Genomic DNA, 10,350 nt, shown 5'->3' with positions numbered 1-10,350 from the left:
ATTGTTCCAACTTAATCTCATAGGTGGATCAGCCACACGCAACTCCTCTTCAAATGCTTTGGACCCAATCCATGCATCATTCTTTAAAAAAAACTGAAGAAGACGTAACGTTTGTGTCGGATCATGAATCTGATTGCTAATGTAGGCAACCTCCATATTTTTCAAAAAGTCTTCCACATCTTTATCACTTCATTCATGAAATTCCGGATAAGAGAAATCCATGGCTACCCAAGTTTTGATGCTTTGAGAACCCCTTCTAACACAGGTGCAAGAACCCAAAACTTTTTACTAACTCAATCCCTAGAAACTTCAATGGAGCTCGTCTTTAGATAAGGGCAAACACATGCACATCAAATGAGTTTTCATAGTTAATCATTGGAATTACAATAGACAAAGGGGATTCCAGTATCTCTCTTAATTTTCTTGGTCCGAACATAAAGACTATGCGCTGCTAGAAAAAATCCTTCCTGGAAACATGAACATTTATCTCGATTCTTTGTGCTAAATGAAAAGGAATGAATTGAGGTCTGTTTTGATCATCCATTAAGGCCAACCATGCAGATCTCAAGAAGGCACACCTGACTTATCTTCTGATTTTGCCAAAATTTCAGCAACATAACAACATAAATGGCTCAAAAGACCAAAAAACCAGCCATCACAACTAGGAAAAATTTTGGTAGATTTTCCCCAGAAGTAGAGCAATATGAACTCAAAATATAAACTGTACATGTATGCATAACCTGCCAACAATAGAACCCGAGCATCAAGTAGAAATCACTAGTACATAGCTCCATCCACTTGTATCAACGAAAGGATCTCACATTTGAGAATCCCCCAGCTCAATAAAACCTCACGCTATCGACCCTTCATGAAAGCTTATGAAAATCTCGTATAGTCAAGTCTCAGAAATGGCTGGGATTGCCAAATAAAACCAAGTATGGCTCCACAAAGGCATACAATGGCAGTATCCACAAGTAGCGTACAATTAAGACAGTGCGCTCAAACAGGCGCCAAATGATGCATACCCACGGCAACTGCAAGTGACTTCCACTTGCCAGTATACCACTCTACTCCAGCTACCTGTACCTGTGTGAATCACCTGTACCTATACCTGTAACCAGTAATCTGCAACCTGTAATCTCGAAGTTGAAGGTACTCGAAGAAGATCCTCTGTGGGGGTGCCAAAAGAATGCGAGCGGGATGGAAACACACACAACACCTCTATAATCACCCGGAACACACTCTTGGGATGATACACACACACACACACACACACACACACACACACACACACACACACACACACACACACACACACACACACACACACACACACACACACACACACACCATGGAGCACCACTCGGCTTACACAACCCACCAGGCGGAGACAGGGAATACACCGCTGGAGTGAGAGAAGAGTGACTATCCATTTGCCCACTCAACACAGAGACACACACACACAGGCACACCCAAAAAACTTAGCTCAAAAGAGGAAGATTTCTGATGTTTAGATACCGTTGAGCTTGGGCCAACACCAATGGGGCAAATAGCTCACACAATATGGATGAAATATGCCAGATACAATCATAAATTTGAACAAAGGCTTCGCTCACATGAGAAACTTACACAACCAAAACAGAAAAAAAAGTGAGGAATTTGGCAAAATGGACAGCACCATTGCGTCCGAAGAGACCAAATTCCCCAATCTACAATATCAAAGTGCTCGAATCTGACCTCGGATGAGCAATTTATGGCCAAAACAGGCTCCAAAAATAGCAAAAATTGAGTTGCGGATGTTCCTCCTCTTCTCTCCATGTTTTACTGGTCTTTTTCTCAAGTTTTTCAGTGTCCACACTTTACTTTATCCATTGGAAACCTTTGGCCTTTTGATTGACCTCAAACGGACCCCGAACAGGCCAAAACAATGGCCACGTAGTGCATTTTTGTCACCCTTCTACATCCATCCGCACACCTGGCACTCAACTTTTTCCAATAATGCATCCCGCAATCACGTGAAGTGGCCCCCAAATATAGTTCTCATGATAACCTTTCTCCATAATCATCACAAGAAAACATTCCCATTGTGTCCTCGCTTACCACGTGCAAGTATTGACCCCATTCGACCTCATGACACCACTGGATACCATCTGACGCACCTTCTTACCTCATGGCGTCGGCCCGCTAATAGATTCCTCAAGAAGCTTTACGCTCTACCAACTCCTCATTATTATAGTAAAAACACACTGATATTGGTGACGATGAAAATCAATGTACTATGTACACGTTGTCCTACCTATACACATATGGGCCCCACGTTGTCCTACCTATACACATATGATCCCCACGTAACCACCTGGCTCTGGAAAATGGGAAATCCTTTATTTGATGCACCATGCATGGATATGTACATATGCACAATCACTTCTTCCAAAAAACTTCTAACAATGTGGGTGGGGAGCTCTCATGGAGCATGTAGCGATGGCCGTTGTGGTCCGGCGCTGCTCTCGACGGCCCTCGATATTACAGCAGTGCAGTATATTCCAGTTCTACCTACTCTGTACTCAATTACTCTGAATCTGAATCTGAATCTGAATATGAATATCATCTCAGTACTTAGTCTGGTTCTTATTCCAGTAGATGTATTCCAGTAGATGTATTCCAGTTCAATTTCTGTTCCTTTGTCCAGTATACTGTCTGAACTAATACATCATCAGTAGCTAAAAGCTTCTAACACTAGAATTAGCTATCTCAAGAGATCAGCTCCAATTCCATTTTGGTGATCACGATGGCTAGAGATGAAGCTCGTTGATTGGAACACTCTTCTCCCAGTTGGAAGTTCTCAGCTACAGCAATGGCACCCAAAACCAGTCGTGGCCGGAAACCACCTATCAGTGTTGATCCTATTCCTGAGGAGTCGGGAAGAGACTCTAACCCTAAGCATGAGAGGGTGACTGACATTGAGGCTCATGAGGAGCACAGTCAGGTTGATGAGGCACATGACTCACAGCATTCTAGTCACTCTAGACATAGATGGGCAGAAAGGAAAGCGCGTAAGTCCAAAAGTTCTCCGTCCAAGCAGGGGGATGAGGGTACCAAAGGTAGTAAAAGTAGACGCCACACTTCCAGTAGATATGCCAGAGAGGACACTGACACAGAGACAGAAACAGATATTGATTGGGATGCGGATACTCACAACTATAAGAAGACTCCAAAGCGGCGTTCCGACTCTAAGAAGAGAAGCGGCAGGACCAGCGGTGGTAATTGGCATGATTACACATCCTCACTGAAAATCTCTTTTCTAGTATTCAAAGGGGGCAAGAAGGAAGTTCCGGATGTTCAGATCCAGGCTTTTGAGCAGTATGCAAAGCTGAAGAATATTGATGACGATGACTGTGGTGAATACTTTTCGCAAACCTTAAAGGAGGCAACGAGAAAGTGGTACTACCATTACCCCGCTTGTCAGCTTAGATCCTATAATAAACTACTTAAAGCCTTCAGACTGGAGTATTCCGACAATAGAGGTGACGAAGATATTCTTTGTGAATTGGATAAGATCAAGCAGAGGAATCTGTCAGTTCGAAGCCATGTAGAGAAAATCAAGGAGTTGACAAGGCAGTTGCAGGAATCGTCGTCAGAAAAGCGACTGCGTGCATGGTTCCTGAATGGCTTTCGTAGCAAGAAGCTTAGAGAGCAAGAGGTACCAGCACCAACGAAGAAATTCAATGATTTGGTACAGCGAGCACTGAAGCTGGAACAACAGGCTAAGAAGGAAAAGAGCCATAAGAAGAGAAGATCCAGTAGCAGTAGTTCTTCTACTGAGAACTCTCATTCCAACGAAGTTTCCAGTAGTTCTGAGAGTAGCTCTAATGAGAGGTCCAAGGATAAGTCAAAAAAGGGGTCCTGGACTAAGAAGATTGAAGAGATCGCTAGGCAGATTGCTGAGATTAGCCATACTAGACAACTAGTGAGGAAAATGGAGACTTGGTGTTCAAAATGAAAATCCAAGGACCATGTTTCTAACGAGTGCTCACAGTGTACTTATTGTAAAGCCTTTGTACATTTATGGAATAATTGTGGTATTAGGATTTATCATTTCAAGAAGGGCAAAGACTTGTTAGTAGTAGCATATACCAAACCAGTGAGAGTGGAAACCACCACTTCTTCTCATAAGGAGAAACCAGGTACCAGTGGTACTAGTTCAGGGCGCGGCAGATACCAAGCGGGTACTGGCCGAGGCCGGGGGCATGGTAACTTCTAGAGCCGGAGTATGAATTGCTATACTCTTGGAAAGTATGGGCATTTCGCGGCTCAATGTCCAGACACACCTGCACCTGCTGCTACTGAGGCAAATTCACCATAGCCAGTTCTAGTACGGGCAGTGACACGGAGCAAAGGAGTAGTAATTGAGGAAATTCCAGATACTCTAGAAAAACTAGTCACTACTAAAATCAACAAATGGGCTCAACAGAGAGAGGTATGGAAGGCCAAGGGTAAAGAGAAGGTAGTAGTGAGGTGATCCGGGGCGGGCAACAAGAAGAGTGGCCTCTAAGCACCCTTCTAGGCTCCCGTGCTGCTCAATTGGATTGGGGTTAGAAAGAAAAACAAACACACACACAAACCCGCAACCTAACCCTACACAAATTTGGTGCACCACCTAGTTTTGGATACGAACTAGGACGCGTAAAGAGAGAGAGAGAGAGAGAGAGAGAGAGAGAGAGAGAGAGAGAGAGAGAGAGAGAGAGAGAGAGAGAGAGAGAGAGAGAGAGAAAGAGTGCTCGGTCTGCTTTGAAATGTTTCCACAGTGATCAAGCAAACACAATTATATATGTAAGAAAGAGAGAGAAGGGGGAGGGGGTGCTTGTTGCATTAATACCTTCTTACAAATCTGTCATGACCAATCAAAGAGAGATTAGTATTTGTTCAACATAGCTTGAGTAAATTACACCACAAGACATCACAAGAAAATCCACCCCAATCACTGTCTTAAGGCCAGGGGAGTCCTCTCCTCCCTGTCGCCCTCTTACAGTATGTGGGATTTATGGCTAAATTGATGACAACACCCAGAGACAAGCTATCAAGAACTTAAATAAAATACCAAAACACTTACACATCATTGTTGTCCATGACTTCACGTTGGAAGAGAGACAAAGTATCCATGCTTAGTCCAAATACACCCTCCTTGATTCCTAAAATTTTGGGCTTACACTAGTAGGAGAAATGATAGATTTTCTACTCTCCATTGAATGATCACTCTCTCTTACAATGGCATAGAGCTCCCTTGCTAATCACCCCTAGTACAACACATGCATATGCATAAACAATGAGCTTCCAATCAAGAGCTCCTTCTGAAGAGGTTGAGCTTGGATTCTCAAGCTATAGCATAGTGCTCTTGCTTATGGCTCCCCCCTTTTGTGCTAGCTACACCCTCCTTTTATAGCAAGGGTTACTCCTCTAACCATGGTTGGGTTAGGGTTAGCACTTAACTATGGTTGGGTTACGGTTAGAAATTTTGAGGGCTAGGGTTACTCCTCTAACCATGGTTGGGTTAGATTTTCAGCACTTATCTAATTTCTTTTTCTTGGAATTATCAAGAAGTTGGTGGGGATAGATGAAGAAAAGAGAGAGGAGAGAAGTGGAGGTGATATGACTTTTCATAGTAGGTTAGTGTTAGTAAATTAGTAGAGTTAGTATTTTTATTGATTTACAAATGGAATTGGATATTTACAATGGGCGTATCCATGTAGGATACAAATAAGGAAGAAAAAACTCTTAATAGGTAAGAAAATATGGATTTCTTACAATGTTGATGCTCCAAGTGTGTTGAGTAGGGTCAATTTTGACGCTTGTTGATGGTCCACTAGCTTTGACGGTACGTTTTTTCTCCACTCTTGACCTTCCTTGAGAGCCAAGGTAATTGAATATAAGTGATCAATCACCATGATGTTGTCTTTCAAGAGAAGAGGCTGAATTTTGTGGTTTTTTGGATAGATATGGGTAATATGGAGGAGGAAAAATGAGACTACGTGGTCAATTTTGGACTGGAAGTGTGTGTAGGAGACATGAGTTCGCCATGGTTTCTCTTATTATTCAAGGTTGAGAAGAAGGTGAGTAGGGTGTAGAGAGGAGTGGTGAGAGAGGTGGGGATGATGAGTGGAGAAGTGTGTGTGAAAGAGGAAAATGATAAAGTGGAAGAGGGAGGGTGGCTGCATAGCATGGGCAAACTGGGGTCCACCAATAACATCATAGCTCACATCTCGTAGCTCAAAAAAATATGAAAACATTTGAGGCAAACGTTCAATCCACGAGCTACAACTGTTGTTTGTATCACCTTTTCAAATTTGGGGAGCAAGTGACCTTTAAAAATTCAGCAAAATCGACTGTCTTTTCCCACTGCACAATGTCCTCGTGGGGTCCTTCTTTGGATGATTCTTTTGAATGCCTCCAAGAGTGAGCCATCCATAGTGCATACATGCATGCCACATACCCTTGACCTGATTTGGTAGGTCTATAATTGAAGATATTGTTGAGATCATGATATAAATGGATAGTTCAACTAAGGAAATCAAATATTGAGGGGTCTAAAAAAATATGTACATGTCAAATATAAATAATATAGGCGGAAAAAATATAAAGGGGTAAAAATAAATCTCTCTCATTATAAGTCTACCATAAAAAGATGAATATTTTTGGTGTTCGAATTTATGAGAGTAATAGAGAATAGATGTAGGAAGGAAAAAATCACAATAGTAAAAAAATATACACATAAACAAAACTAGTTTTTTTGGATTTTTGTTGGGATGGAGTTACACCAAAAATAAGAGAAGCTTGCATGAAATTATTTCTTTATGGAATAAAAAGTATGCAAAATGATAAGAAAAATTGTGGTGATGGTGAGTCAATGTACATAGCATAAATAACACACAGCTAGGCAGAAATATTTAAATAAACACCAAAAAATTATGAAAAATCCGTATATTTAGGCCCTATATACAATAAAATATTTACACAAAAAGAGGCCATAATATAAATTTTTTGAATTATTTTTTAATTTTTTATTTGGATTTAACTAGCACAGTGACTAGCTAATTGAGGGTTTTTAAGAAAATATGTGAAAAGTCCCATAACTCACACACGCCTATGTAAAGTGAAATGGTAGGGATAACCACAGTGTTTGGGTAATTTTGGTAGGGTGAGGTACCTCACTATGGCAATTTGGATAGCCAAAAAATGGCTATCATTAGCCCTCCCCCAGTATGATGGTATATTTATGTACCATCATAGAGCATCTTTTCCAAAGAGAGTGTTTCAGAGTCCTTGACGATATCTTCATTGTTTGGCCCCTTGGCATTTTGGCTCGAGTTACACTCATTCTTCATGGAACAATACTTACATGAGATAGCTGCCTTTTGACAGATCTTTGGTAGATCCTTTGGTAGAAGGCGACTCAAATAAGGCTTCAAGCGATACCCGTTTACCTTCCTGGAGTGTTCTTTCCCATTCAAGTCCATAAGTTGATAGTAACTTGAATTGAAAGCCTTCTTAACTATGTATGGCCCCTGCCATCTAGTTTCAAATTTGGCATCAAAACGATTATCGAGTTGATTGTCATACCTTAGCACAAGATCTCCTTCACTGATGCTTTTGTCCTTTAGTTTCTTGTCAAGCTTCTCCTTCGCCTGTGTAGCTTTCCTCTTGTAGCACTCGTATGCTACTTCTCTTTTCCACTCAAGCTCAACTAAGGTAATAAGTCGATCCATCCACGCTTCTTGATCGTCCTGTGCTGCTTTGCCATGAAGTTGCATTGTTGGAATGTTGAGCTCAATTGGTTGTAAAGCCTCTTGACCATAGACCAAGTGAAATGGTGTGAACTCTGTGGCTTCGCTATATGTGGTTCCATACGCCCACAAGGCACCATCCAAGAAGTCATTCCAAGAATTTGTCTTGTTTTTCACCATCTTTCTAATGATGCCTGAAATGAAACCATTAGCTTTTTCTACCAAACCATTTGACTGGGGATAGTAGGGTGTACTGTGACGATGTAGAATATGAAGTTCTTCACAGACTTCTGTGAGAAAGCCCTTTCTAAACCCTGGACCATTATCAGAAACAATCTGTTCACTGTCCTCTCGTTTACCTTTGCCACACTTTGTGCTTCCACCCACCTAGTCATATAGTCTACAGCCACTAGAATGTAGACTTTACCAATTTGTTTCCTAAGCAGAGGACCCATAGCATCAATGCCCCACTTTTCAAAGGGTCCATTTGCAAGCACGATTTGCCTTGGACCATAAAAGAATCTTCTATTTCCATTTACCTGACAATTGTGACAACTTTTACACCAATGTTGGACATCCACATGCAGACTTGGCTAAACATATCCCGCAAGCAAAATCTTCTTCACAGTTAACTCTTGGGCAAAATGACCACCACATGCCTCTTCATGCAAACCTTTTAAAATGGCTAGAATTTCGTCGATAGGTGGTACTCTTCTGCACACTTGATCCTTCCCTCTTTGATAGAGGGATCCTTCTAGGAAGAGATACGCGCTTGCCTTCTTCATGAGTCTCCTCTTCTGAGCCTTCGTGAAGTCTTGTGGAAACTCGCCCTCCAAAATGTAGCCAATAATGGGCGTCAATGACTCCAATCCCTGGTACCTCGGTTGCTTGACAGTTGCTGCCACTATGATGACTTGCACTTCCTTCTCAACACATGTAACTGCTTGTTGTGCAAGTAAATCTACATCTTCATTTTGTTTCCTAGGGATATGATATAGTTGCACCTCTTCAAACTGATTAAATAACCTACGATTGGCATGAAATTTTGTCCTTAGGCTTTCATTCTTGCATGCCCTAATGCCTAAAATCTGCTTCACAATGAGAAGTGAATCTCCTTTTACCATGAGACGTTGTATACCTTGGCCAATACATATCTTTAAACCATGAAGTAGTGTGTAGTATTCTGCTTCATTGTTGCTAGTTAAACCTGGTAGATTGACCTTCTCTTTCATGACCACCTCTCCACTTGGGTTGAGCAACACTAGCCCTCCCCCTGCTTTTCCCGTGGCTTGTCGAAAAACTCCATCAAAGAACAAGGTAAAAGCATTAGGAATACTTTTAGGTGGTGGAAATGGTAGGGTCTTTACTTTAGGAACCTTAATTTCCTTCTCATGTACCCTATAAGTGAGAATCCCTGCCATTTGTGCACGCACACTATCTTCTACCTTGAAAGAGTATTGAAACTCTTGCAACTCCATGATCCAATTTGAGATCCTAGTACTAAGATTCATTTGAGATGACACCCAAGGGAACAAATTTTCTACAGTGAGAATTACAAAAGGTTTTGGTAGCAGGTAGGATCTAAACTTTCTCACCGCAAACATGAGAGAAATAATCATGAGTTCTGCCTCCGTGTAGCCTCTCTCCAAAGCATTCATGACCCTACTAGCAAAGTAGATGGGTCACATCCGGGTACTATGGGGATCTTGTTGTAGTAAAACCGCACCAATTGTTTCTTTCGCAGCACTAGAGCTAACAAAGAATATGTACTCCCAACAAGGAGGCATGAGTGTTGGTAGATCTGACAGGATGACTTTAATGTTACAAAAGTACTCTTCAAGCTCATCAGACCATGCAAATTCTATTTGTTGTGTCAACTTTTGGAAAGGGTGAAGCAACTTCGAAGCTAAGTGAAAGAAGCGTGACATATACTTCACCTTTTGAATGAATGAGATGACCTCTTTCAGATTCTTCGGTGATGGGAGCTCAATAAGAGCCTTTGCCTTTGAAGGATCCACCTCAATGCCTTTATAGGAAACCTTGTGACCAAGCAAGATCACTTCATCCTCACCTATGTGACACTTGTCGGGGTTGAGTTGATCTCCCATGTCGTAGAGCTTCTTTAACCTTCTTCTACCCTTTGTAGATGTAATGATTTTGAGCAAAAATCATCAATGAACACCCTAATTGACTTTCCAAAGAATGCTTGAAATACCATGTTCATGAAACGTTGGAATGTTGCAGGAGCATTTGTCAGACCAAATGGCATGACTCTAAAAGCATAACAACCCCAAGGAGTGATAAAGGTTGTTTTCAATTAATCCTCTAGTGCAATCCCTATTTGAAAGTAACCTCAGTAGCCATCACACACAATGTACTTCTCATGACCAGCTACCTCATTTAGTATCTCATCCTGAAATGGGAGGGGAAAGTGATCTCTTTTTGTTGCCTCATTGAGTGGACGATAATCCACACACACCCTCCACTTGCCGTTTTTCTTAGGAGTGACAACAACGGGAGAAACCCACTATGAATTCTCCACTGGATAAATGAAACCTGTTGCTAGAAGCTT

General features: G+C 41.5%; 1 protein-coding gene across 1 annotated transcript; it reads right to left on the bottom strand.

The window, feature by feature from the left end:
• Positions 1-7,268: 7,268 nt before the first annotated feature.
• On the bottom strand, positions 7,269-7,805 carry LOC147455705 (uncharacterized). The gene has a single exon (XM_086513744.1). It carries the CDS (start codon positions 7,803-7,805, stop codon positions 7,269-7,271), a length of 537 nt encoding a protein of 178 aa, XP_086369870.1.
• Between the last annotated feature and the right edge of the window lie 2,545 nt (positions 7,806-10,350).

This window comes from Adiantum capillus-veneris, chromosome 6, assembly GCF_014529385.1.
Source record: "Adiantum capillus-veneris isolate H3 chromosome 6, ASM1452938v2, whole genome shotgun sequence".
Taxonomy (NCBI): Eukaryota; Viridiplantae; Streptophyta; class Polypodiopsida; order Polypodiales; family Pteridaceae; genus Adiantum; species Adiantum capillus-veneris.
This window is presented reverse-complemented; position numbering and strand designations above follow the sequence as displayed.